The sequence below is a fragment of the Macaca fascicularis genome, chromosome 11 (assembly GCF_037993035.2).
Source record: "Macaca fascicularis isolate 582-1 chromosome 11, T2T-MFA8v1.1".
NCBI classification, from domain to species: Eukaryota; Metazoa; Chordata; class Mammalia; order Primates; family Cercopithecidae; genus Macaca; species Macaca fascicularis.
Genome location: NC_088385.1, coordinates 34,303,344 through 34,312,810, shown reverse-complemented (window position 1 = coordinate 34,312,810; position 9,467 = coordinate 34,303,344). Strand labels below are relative to the sequence as shown.

At 44.7% G+C, this 9,467-nt stretch overlaps 2 protein-coding genes across 25 annotated transcripts in view; one reads left to right on the top strand and one right to left on the bottom strand.

Moving 5' to 3' along the window:
• Positions 1-1,671: 1,671 nt before the first annotated feature.
• ETFBKMT (electron transfer flavoprotein subunit beta lysine methyltransferase) overlaps positions 1,672-9,467 on the bottom strand; it is a 75,934-nt gene continuing 68,138 nt past the window's right edge. The window contains exon 5 of the mRNA XM_065524002.2: positions 1,672-3,661. The gene's annotated coding sequence lies outside the window, so the exon portion shown is untranslated. The remainder of the gene's footprint in view (positions 3,662-9,467) is intronic.
• Positions 2,882-9,467, top strand: part of AMN1 (antagonist of mitotic exit network 1 homolog) — a 58,786-nt gene continuing 52,200 nt past the window's right edge. For 16 of the 24 annotated variants that reach the window (XR_012420114.1, XR_012420115.1, XR_006690439.2 and 13 more), the window contains exon 1: positions 3,224-3,351. Coding sequence is in view for 2 of the 24 variants with exons in the window: in XM_045364983.2 (XP_045220918.1) it covers positions 3,314-3,351 (38 nt within the window). In the remaining 22 variants the exon portion in view is untranslated. Of the gene's footprint in view, positions 3,352-9,467 lie in introns of all 24 variants that reach the window. The other 8 variants (XR_012420122.1, XR_012420119.1, XM_005570498.4 and 5 more) reach the window with 3 other exon arrangements.

Sequence of the window (9,467 nt, the reverse complement as noted above, 5' to 3'; positions counted from 1 at the left end):
TGATAACTTTTACTTTGTATGGTAGCTATGGTAGGAAGTGGAGGAGGTTCTGAGCTAGAGGAAACTATATTAAAGTGGGCACAGCAAACAGAGAGGAGAGAGGGAAAAATACCTTGCCCTTAGCCTAGCCCTGCCTACAAATCACTTAAAAAAGACTTTCATTCCCAATAACCTTGCATTCAAAGATAAACCATGAATAGCGGGAACCTCCTAAAAGCCTTGACTAAGGGGAAATCCTGAAAGCTGCCTCCAGAGATAAGCCACAAAAACAAGAACATCCTGTTTTCCTTACCAAAAAAACAGGAACATCTTGTTCTTATCCAATCGGAATGAACTGCCATATCTGAGCTATAAATATCTGCAATTTCATCTGAGCTATAAATTCCTCTCATTCTATTTAGCGAGCCACTCTCTAAAGGTCTGATTTTCTTGAACTGCAAGTAAAAATGTCTCTCTGTGCTCCTATTTATCTTTGAATTTTATTTTGACAAAGGGTTCCTGAACTGATTTTTGCCGGGTAGTCCTGAAGTTGGATGCACCCAGTGCTGGCTTCATGGGTGGGTAAAATGTGCAGTCACACGGGCCCCACCCTGGGTTTAGTGCTCTGCTATCACCATCTTAAAATTCGTAATTTTTTTTTTTTTTTTTTTTGAGGCAGAGTCTCACTCTTGTCGCCCAGGCTTGAGTACAGTGGTGCGATCTCGGTTCACTGCAACCTCCGCCTCCTGGGTTCAAGCAATTCTCCTGCCTCAGCCTCCTAAGTAGCTGGGATTACAGGCACCTGCCACCACGCCCAGCTAATTTGTTTGTACTTTTAGTAGAGACGGAGTTCCGCCATGTTGCCCAGGCTGGTCTCGAACTCCTAACCTCAGGTAATCCGCCCACCTCGGCCTCCCAGAGTGCTGGGATTACAGACGTGAGACATGTGCATTTTAGCTTTCTAGATCAGGTGAGGACACAGGGGCAAATGGCTCAAGGGTCAAATCCAGTCCAATGCCTGTTTCTGAACAGCTTGCAACTTAAGGATGGCTTTTACATTTTTTAATGGCTGAAAAAGATCAAAAGATGAGTATTTCATGACAGTTGAAAATTACATAAAATTCAAACTTCAGTGTTTAGGATAAGGTTTTATTGGAACACAGCCCCACCCATTCATACTGTCTATAGCTAATTTTAAGCTACAAGTTGAATAGCTGTGACCAAGCCAGCATGGCCCACAAAACCTAAATAGTTCTTGTTTGGCTCTGGGAAGCTAAAAGACAACAGAGAAAGATTTCTCCAAAGATACTGAGTTTCTCTGGGAATGAGCAAAAACAATTATAATCCAAGATGTACAGCTATGGCAAGCCACAGGTCTGGAGAAGGGAAGAGCAGGGGGAAGATTTTACTGGTAAAGTAGAGAAGTTCACATAAACGTCTTGGAAACAAAGTTGATTGGTTCCTGAGACTCAAATCAAGAAGTGTAGTTCGTTCATTATTGGAGGTGCTGCTGCTGGGCCAAACATCCTTTCGACAGTATCTTATCTGAACTGCTGCAGTTTTAAAAAATGTTTAGCAATAAATCTTGTCATAGAAATGTGTGCATATTTGCAAAACGAGCAAGTTGTGCAAAACATTAAATGCATGAAAGATGTGAATTGTGGGTTTTTTCGTTTATTTTTTAAAGTCCTTGCAGTTCTTCCTCTTTTTTTTTTTTTTTTTTTTTTTTTTTGAGACGGAGTCTTGCTGTCGCCCAGGCTGGAGTGCAGTGGCACAATCTCGGTTCACTACAACCTCCGCCCCCCGGGTTCAAGCGATTCTCCTGCCTCAGCCTCCTCAGTAGCTGGGATTACAGGCGCCTGCCACCACATCCGGCTTTTTTGTTTTTCTGTATTTTTAGTAGAGGCGGGGGTTTCACCACATTGGCCAGGCTGGTCTCAAAACTCCCGACCTCGTGATCTGCTCACCTCGGCCTCCGAAAGTACTGAGATTACAGGTGTGAGCCACCGCGTCCGGCCTTGAGACAGTTCTTATCTGAGACATATGAGCATGAGTTCCCTTCCTTTATGGTCTCTGGACTCCAATTTGTCTGGGTCTGACAGTAGTTACTTCTCCTGGAATCTGCAACTTTCAGAGCACTTTATGGAAAAAGTCGGCCAACCCCTACCCTACACTCACTCTTGATCACTCTCCAGTGTTGCCATCCCAAACTATTTGCAGACCACCCTTTTCTCTCTGATCTGTATCCCACCCCCTCCAACCATGGGTGCTTCCATAGAACTAACCCCATCTAAGCATTTAACAGTTATTCTAATTACCCTTTTACTTGTCTGACCCAAGTGTTCACCACTCAATCCTTAGCACCCAGCACGATCCCTGGCCCTCGTTCAGCGCTTAATAAATGCATGTTGATAGAATGTGCAGCATCCTGAACAGGCGAACAGCAGTGGGTTCCAACTTTCAAGGAGCTTAAAAAAGGAACCCGGCATATAAACAACAGATTAATCTACAAGGAAGAATGGCGGGGCGGGTGCGGGAAGCACTAAAAAGCAGCAAATACTCTGCAGCAGAACCAAAGAGAAAATTCCACCTACAGGTGCCCTTTCTTCAGGAACCTTCCTAATGTGAATACAGGCTCCCTTCTCCTCCATGACGAAATTCTTAGTGCGGTTACTTGTTGGTACGCAGTGTCCTCATCTGTAAAATAAGACTAATGACGATTTCACCGGATTATAATGAATAGAGTTAAGTATTGAACTAAGGCATAGAAAGCACGTAGCTCAGTGCACGCTTCCTAGAAAGTGCTCAGTAAACTCCGATCCTCTAAAACGCTCCGTTTGATGTTAATGGAGTCCGTATCCGAGCGGGTCTCCAGTGTGCATCGCCAAGGCTATGGCCCAGCATGCAACGTATCCTTTTAGTAAGAGCAGCGACTTCTCAGCTCTCCCTTCGCCACAGGAGAGTTCTCGGCTCGCGGCGTCGCAGCGGGGCTGAGCGCTGGGCTGAACTCCCGAGAAACCTCCTGCAGCTGCACTGGAGCAGACGCTGGACAGGTGAAAGAACTACAACTCCCGTCAGATTGCACCTGAACTTAGGGCCTCTTTATATTTTGTCACACCCAGCCTCCTCCGCGCAGCCCTCAGTGGCTCCGCCCCAAGGGGAGATCTCTTCTTTCCTTGTGGAGTCGGAAGCGTGGCCACGCCCCGGTCACCGGAAAAATCCGTGTGACGTCACAAAAACCTACGCGTCGCGCGGTGGGCGGGAGTTGGCGGACGGTCCCTGGCTGCGTTCTGGAGGCCCTGGGACCGCGGAAGAGGCTTCAGACGCTGCAGCGATGCCTCGCCCACGGCGGGTCAGTCAGCTCCTGGATCTGTGAGTCTACCCTGTTCCGGCTCCCTTCGCGCCGCCCCAGCACCTCCTCCAAACGGCCAGGCCCTGCGCTGATCTTCCTCCCCGCCCCTTTCCCACCCCCCCGACCTCTGAAGAGGCCCCGCGTGTGTTTCTGTCCCTGGGTTCCTGATCTATCGTTTCCTGGCTGAGGACAGTTGTGCAAAGTGGGTCTCTTGGCGGGCTTGCCCCTCCGAGACTCCGCTGCGCGTTCAGTGTCCATTCCTCAGTCAGCCTTGACAGCTCGGCGTCCCGGCTCTTCCTGGCAGTGGCCTCTCTCTTAGCAGCTAAAAACCTTGGTAGAAAAAAACACAACACTAGATGAGGTTCTCAAAAGCTTCTAGCAGAATTCCACCCCTGTAACTGGAATAAACATTGATACACCCTGGGATAAACGTAGCACAGTGATTAAGAGCACAGATCCCTGGCTGAGATTGCTGGGTTCAGCCCCCGGCTCTGCCATTCACCAGCCACGTGACCATGGACGGGTAACGTAACCTCTCCCTGTGCCTAAGTTCTTTATAAAATTTTTGTGATAATAGCACCCTTCTCACGGAGTTGTTCTGAGGGATAAATTTAACACATGTAAAACCCTTATAAGGATGCCCAGCAAATAATAAACACCATTAAATGTTATTATTATTTCCTGCCAGAAATTGTACAGAAATTACAAGGGCAATTGCGTCTCTCCAGGAGCTTTCAGTCCTGTTAATATTGCCATGTAAAAAATAGACATCTTAAGGATAAGGAAAACAAGCTCCTTAATCTACTGAAGGCTTTCTAAAACAATGGCATCTGAGATTTTACATTAAACTCAGGAGGCCGAGGTAGGATAATTGCTCGAGCTCAGGAGTTCGAGACCAGCTTGGGCAATGTGGCAAAACCCCACCTCTACTGAAGATAAAAAAAACCTATCTGGGCACGGTGGTTCACGACTGTAATCCCAGCACTTTGGGAGGCCGAGGCACTTGAAATCAGGAGAGTTGGAGACCAGCCTAGCCAACATGGCAAAACCGCGGCGTCTACTAAAAATACAAAAATTAGCCAGGAGTAGTGGTGGCGCCGGTAGTCCCAGCTATTCCGGAGGCTGAGGCAGGAGAATTGCCTGAACCCGGGAGGCAGAGGTTGCAGTGAGCTGAGATCGCGCCATTGCACTCCAGCCTGGGCGACAGAGCAAGACTGTCTCAAAAAAATAAAATAAGTAACTATCATATATGTAGAATAATATCACAAGCGGGAGAGTAACAAACTTGATATTTCTAATAAGGAAAAGAATAGAAGAAAGCTTTGTAAAGGGGGTTATTATTTTGAAGATCTGACAGTTGCAAAACAAATAGGAGGAAGTGCATCCAAGAGAGTGAAATAAAGAGTAAAGGTTTGACAGGCAGGAAAGGAAGAAATATGAGAGAAGACCAGAAAGTAGTGCTCCAATGTTAATGGAAGATACAATATGAATAGCATAGCAGTGAGACATAAAGCCAAGTCATTGGGAATAGAATCTTAGGGACCAGGATGAAATAAAAGCATTTCCTGTTTTAGTCATGGGGAGCTATCAAAGGTTTTAGAACTGTGCTGTGAGCAGAGATTTGAATTAGGCAGAAGTTGGAAACAGGGAGACACTTAGGAGACTTACAAAATCTTAAGAAGTGGAGAGCCCAAACCAGGAGACGTGAAGATGTTCTTTGCAGAATTGTTTCTGGTGGCATGGAGGTGGAATGGGAGAGGTACCACGGAATATTATGCAGCTGTTAGAAAAGCAGAGGGTAGGCCAGGCATGGTGGCTCACACCTGTAATCCCAACACTTTGGGAGGCTGAGGAGGGTGGATTGCTTGAGACCAGGAGATAGAAACCAGCCTAGGTAACATGGCAAAACCATGTCTCTACCAAAAGTAAAAAGCCAATCTCATAACCTGGTCTCAAAATAAATAAATAAAAATTAAATTTAAAAAATGAAAGAAAAGCAAAGGGTAGATTCACATGGATGGTACTTTAAAACACAGTGCTTAGTGAAAAAAGAGGAAACAGACTAACAATGTTAATAAAAATTCTTCGGAACTTGGAGGTAAGACAAAGGGATGAGCACGTGATCTTCACTGTCATGTTAGAGTGTGGTCCCTGTGTAAAGGTCCATATTTGCCCCTAGAACCTAATTTTGTACCCTTCTGGGACAAGGTACAATCTGAGACTGGCAGTTGATCAGCAAGCTATTTCTGGTTTGTAACAAAGAAGCTTGAGCCAGACTAGTAATTAACTGTGTCACTAAGCACACTATTTAGTCCAGCTGATGAGACTTTCTCCATGAAGGAGCCGGGGCTTGGTTTATGTTCTTACATAAACTCCTTGTCTCCTCACTGACCAGCACTTTAACACTGCCTTAGAGAATCCTTTGGATCTGAGACATGAATAGTTTTGAATAGAGGGACCATTCAACTCTTAGCTGGGCGCCGTGGCTCACGCCTGTAATCCCAGCACTTTGGGAGGCCAAGGCAGGTGGATCATCTGAGGTCGTGAGTTCGAGACCAGCCCGACCAACATGGAGAAACCCTGTCTCTACTAAAAATACAAAATTAGCTGGGCGTGGTGGCGCATGCCTGTAATCCCAGCTCCTCCGGAGGCTGAGGCGGGAGAATCACTTGAACCCCGGAGGCAGAGGTTGTGGTGAGCCAAGATTGCACCACTGCACTCCAGTTTGGGCAACAAGAGCCAAATTCTGTCTCACAAAAAAAAAAAAAAAAAAAAAAAAGAAATTACTCTGTTAGTTTTTAGCTTCATTGACAGGTAGAGTGGTGATTAGACTATTACGGAGAAAGAAGTGTCTTATGGGGAAAATGAATCAGAATATCCAGTAGAAATATCAAGCAGGCAGTTAGAATATAATTTTGAATCTGAAAGAGAGATCAAGGATTAGGCTGGGCGCAGTGGCTCATGCCTGTAATCCCAGCACTTTGGGAGGCCAAGGCAGGCAAATCACTTGAGCTCAGGAGTTCGAGACCAGCCTGGCCAACATGGTGAAACCCTGTCTCTACCAAAAATGCAAAAAAAAATTAACCAAGCATGGCAGTGCACACCTGTATTCCCAGTTACTTGGGAGGCTGAGGCAGGAGACTTGCTTGAAACCGGGAGGCAGAGGCTGCAGTGAGCCAAGATGGTGCTACTGCACTCCAGCCTGGGCAACAGAGTGAGACTGTCTCTAAATAAATAAATAAAATGAAGAGAGGTCAAGGATTGTAACTAAGATTGGGGATAAAACTTTGTAGATGATAGGAAGCCATGGTTAAGTTTAAGAGAGGGGCTATAGAGAGAAAAAAAAGAAAGTCAAGGACAAAATTTTATGTAACACTTAACATTAGAACCAGCCCATGTTGCCAAAACTCTTTTATTTGTTAGATCAAGTCGCCATATGATGAATTGACCAAATAGTAATAGGTTGTTTCTTTTAAGTATAAAATGTGGAGCAACTAATATTGTATGGGATATCCGCCCGTCTCCCTAATTGTTTTACAGCTTTTAAAGATTTTAAGTTTTAGCTGACTTCTTTTCATTTTGTCTTGAGAAATGAGACTGCCTGTGCCAACTGTTGGGCCTGAGAATCAACAACACTTATGTCAACATAACTTTCTGCTCTAGGAAATTTTTGCAAATCAGTTTATCTAAATAAACAGCTATCAGGACAGACATTTTGATTTTTAGGACAAACAGTATGTTTATCTGTACAGATTGCTCAAGGCTGGCTTCTTGTGTCCATCAGTTTTAAACTACTAAGTCACAAACTTTGCCTAATCCTTACCCATTCGGGGGAGAAACACCCACTTAAACTGGTGGAGTTTGTATCCCAGAACCCTATGTATACTCCTGCCTAACTTTCCCCTGTTGAAATGCTACCCAAACCCTGTCAAGGTGATCTCCATTGCTGTAGTAAATTTGGTATATGATTTGACGAATTTAATAAATCTGTTTGACCAGCAGGGTTTCTGGATGGGCTTTATGGCCATTTAATAGTCCTCCTAGAATTTTAAAATCTATTTGATTTGTTTCTGTCCCAACTCCCTGCTATTGCAGCTGGAGGGAACTGGAGCAGAAAGAGGAAACCATTTACTTTGGGAAACACATGGTACAGCCTCTGCACTGCTGAGCTCCAAGAAGAGCATACTAAAGGGCTAAGATGAAAAAGACTGAGAGGAAAAAGGTGGTGGTGGAGGGCAGAGAGCTATGTTGTGGGAAAAAGGTAATATATTGAAATATACCTGAAATCTGCATAAAGCAAAATATAGTAGTCTCTCCTTATCTGCTGTTTTGTTTCAGCAGTTTCAGGTACCATGAAACTGCCAACCATGGTAAAAAAAAATATATATGTTAAATGGAAAATTCTGGAAAGAAACAATTCATAAATTTTAAATTGTGCACCATTCTGAATAGCAAGATGAAATCTCACACCATCCTGCCCTGTCTGCGAGGATGTGAATTCTGCCTTTGTTCAGTATATCCATGCTGTCCATGCTGTTCATTTAGTAGCCTTCTTGGTTATCAGAGCTATTGTCGCAGGGCTATTGCATTCACATAACCCTGATATTACTTAATAATTGCACCAGAGCACAAGAGTACTGATGTACATGTATTTTTTTATTTTTCCACCCAATCCCTATAGATACTGTTATAACTCTTCTATTTTATTATTGTTGTTGTTCATCTCTTACTGTGCCTAATTTATATATTAAACTTTACCATAGGTATGTATGCATAGTAAATGCAGGGTGTGTATAGGATTTAGGATTCAGTACTATCCATGATTTCAGGTGTCCACTGGGAGTCTTAGAATATATTTCCCATGGATAAGGGGGATCTGCTATATAACAGGAGTGATTGTCAGTCACTTCAAATGCTTTGCTTTTCTCTAATCCTCTACTCAGAGAGGTCACATGCAAGAGGAACAAGAGCATTTTTACAAAGTTTATACGGACTTACCTTATTTCCCCCCTTGACTGGCGTGGGTCACTGTAGGGGTACTTGGTGAGCAGTGTCCTCAACCAAGTGGTAGTTATCTTTATTACCTAGGGCAGGAGTTGGTAAACTTTCTGTGAAGAGCCAGATCGTAATATTTTTAGCTTTGTGGGCTACACATCCTCTGACACAGTTATTCAGCTCTGCCATTGTAGAACACAAGCAGCCACAGACAACACATAAAGAAATGGCAGCAGCCTGAGGATGATAAGTGGTGTGAAATATCTGTTGAATACCTTGACTATCGGCTCATTGTCGAGCAACCTTTGCAGTAAAAGACCTATCATTGTCAGAGTGAAAGTGGTCTTCTTTGGGAGGCCGAGGCGGGTGGATCACGAGGTCAGGAGATCGAGACCATCCTGGCTAACATGGTGAAACCCCGTTTCTACTAAAAATACAAAAAATTAGCCAGGCGTAGTGGCGGGCGCCTGTAGTCCCAGCTCCTTGGGAGGCTGAGGCAGGAGAATGGCGTGAACCCAGGAGGCAGAGCTTTCAGTGAGCTGAGATCGCAGTGATCTGGAAAACCAAAAACATAACACACTTTGATCAGTGTGCCTGGAGTTGGTTGATCGTACTGAAACAATGAAACCATAACCTGAAAAAAATGTCAACAACTGTAACACATTAACAATAGCCCCAGAGGTGGGGTGTGTGTGTGTGTGTGTGTGTGTGTGTGTGTGAGAGAGAGAGAGAAAGGCTGTGTTCCAGTAAAAGTTGATTTCTTTTTTTTTTTTTTTTTTTTGAGATGGGGTCTCACTTTGTTGCCCAGGCTGGAGTGCAGTGGCTCGATCTCAGCTCACTGCAACTTCCGCCTCCCAGGTTCAAGTGATTCTCCTGCCTCAACCTCCCAAGTAGCTGGGATTACAGGCATGCACCACCATGCCTGGCTAACTTTTTGTATTTTTAGTAGAGACAGGCTCTCACCAGCTTGGCCGGCCTGGTCTCGAGCTCCTGAATTCCGGTGATCTGCCCGCTTCAGCCTCCCAAAGTGCTGGGATTACAGGCATGAGCCACCATGCCAGGCATAAAACTTGATTTCTAAAAATCAGCAACTAGCCAGGTTTGTCCCACAAGTCATAGTTTGCTGACCCCTTATCCAGGT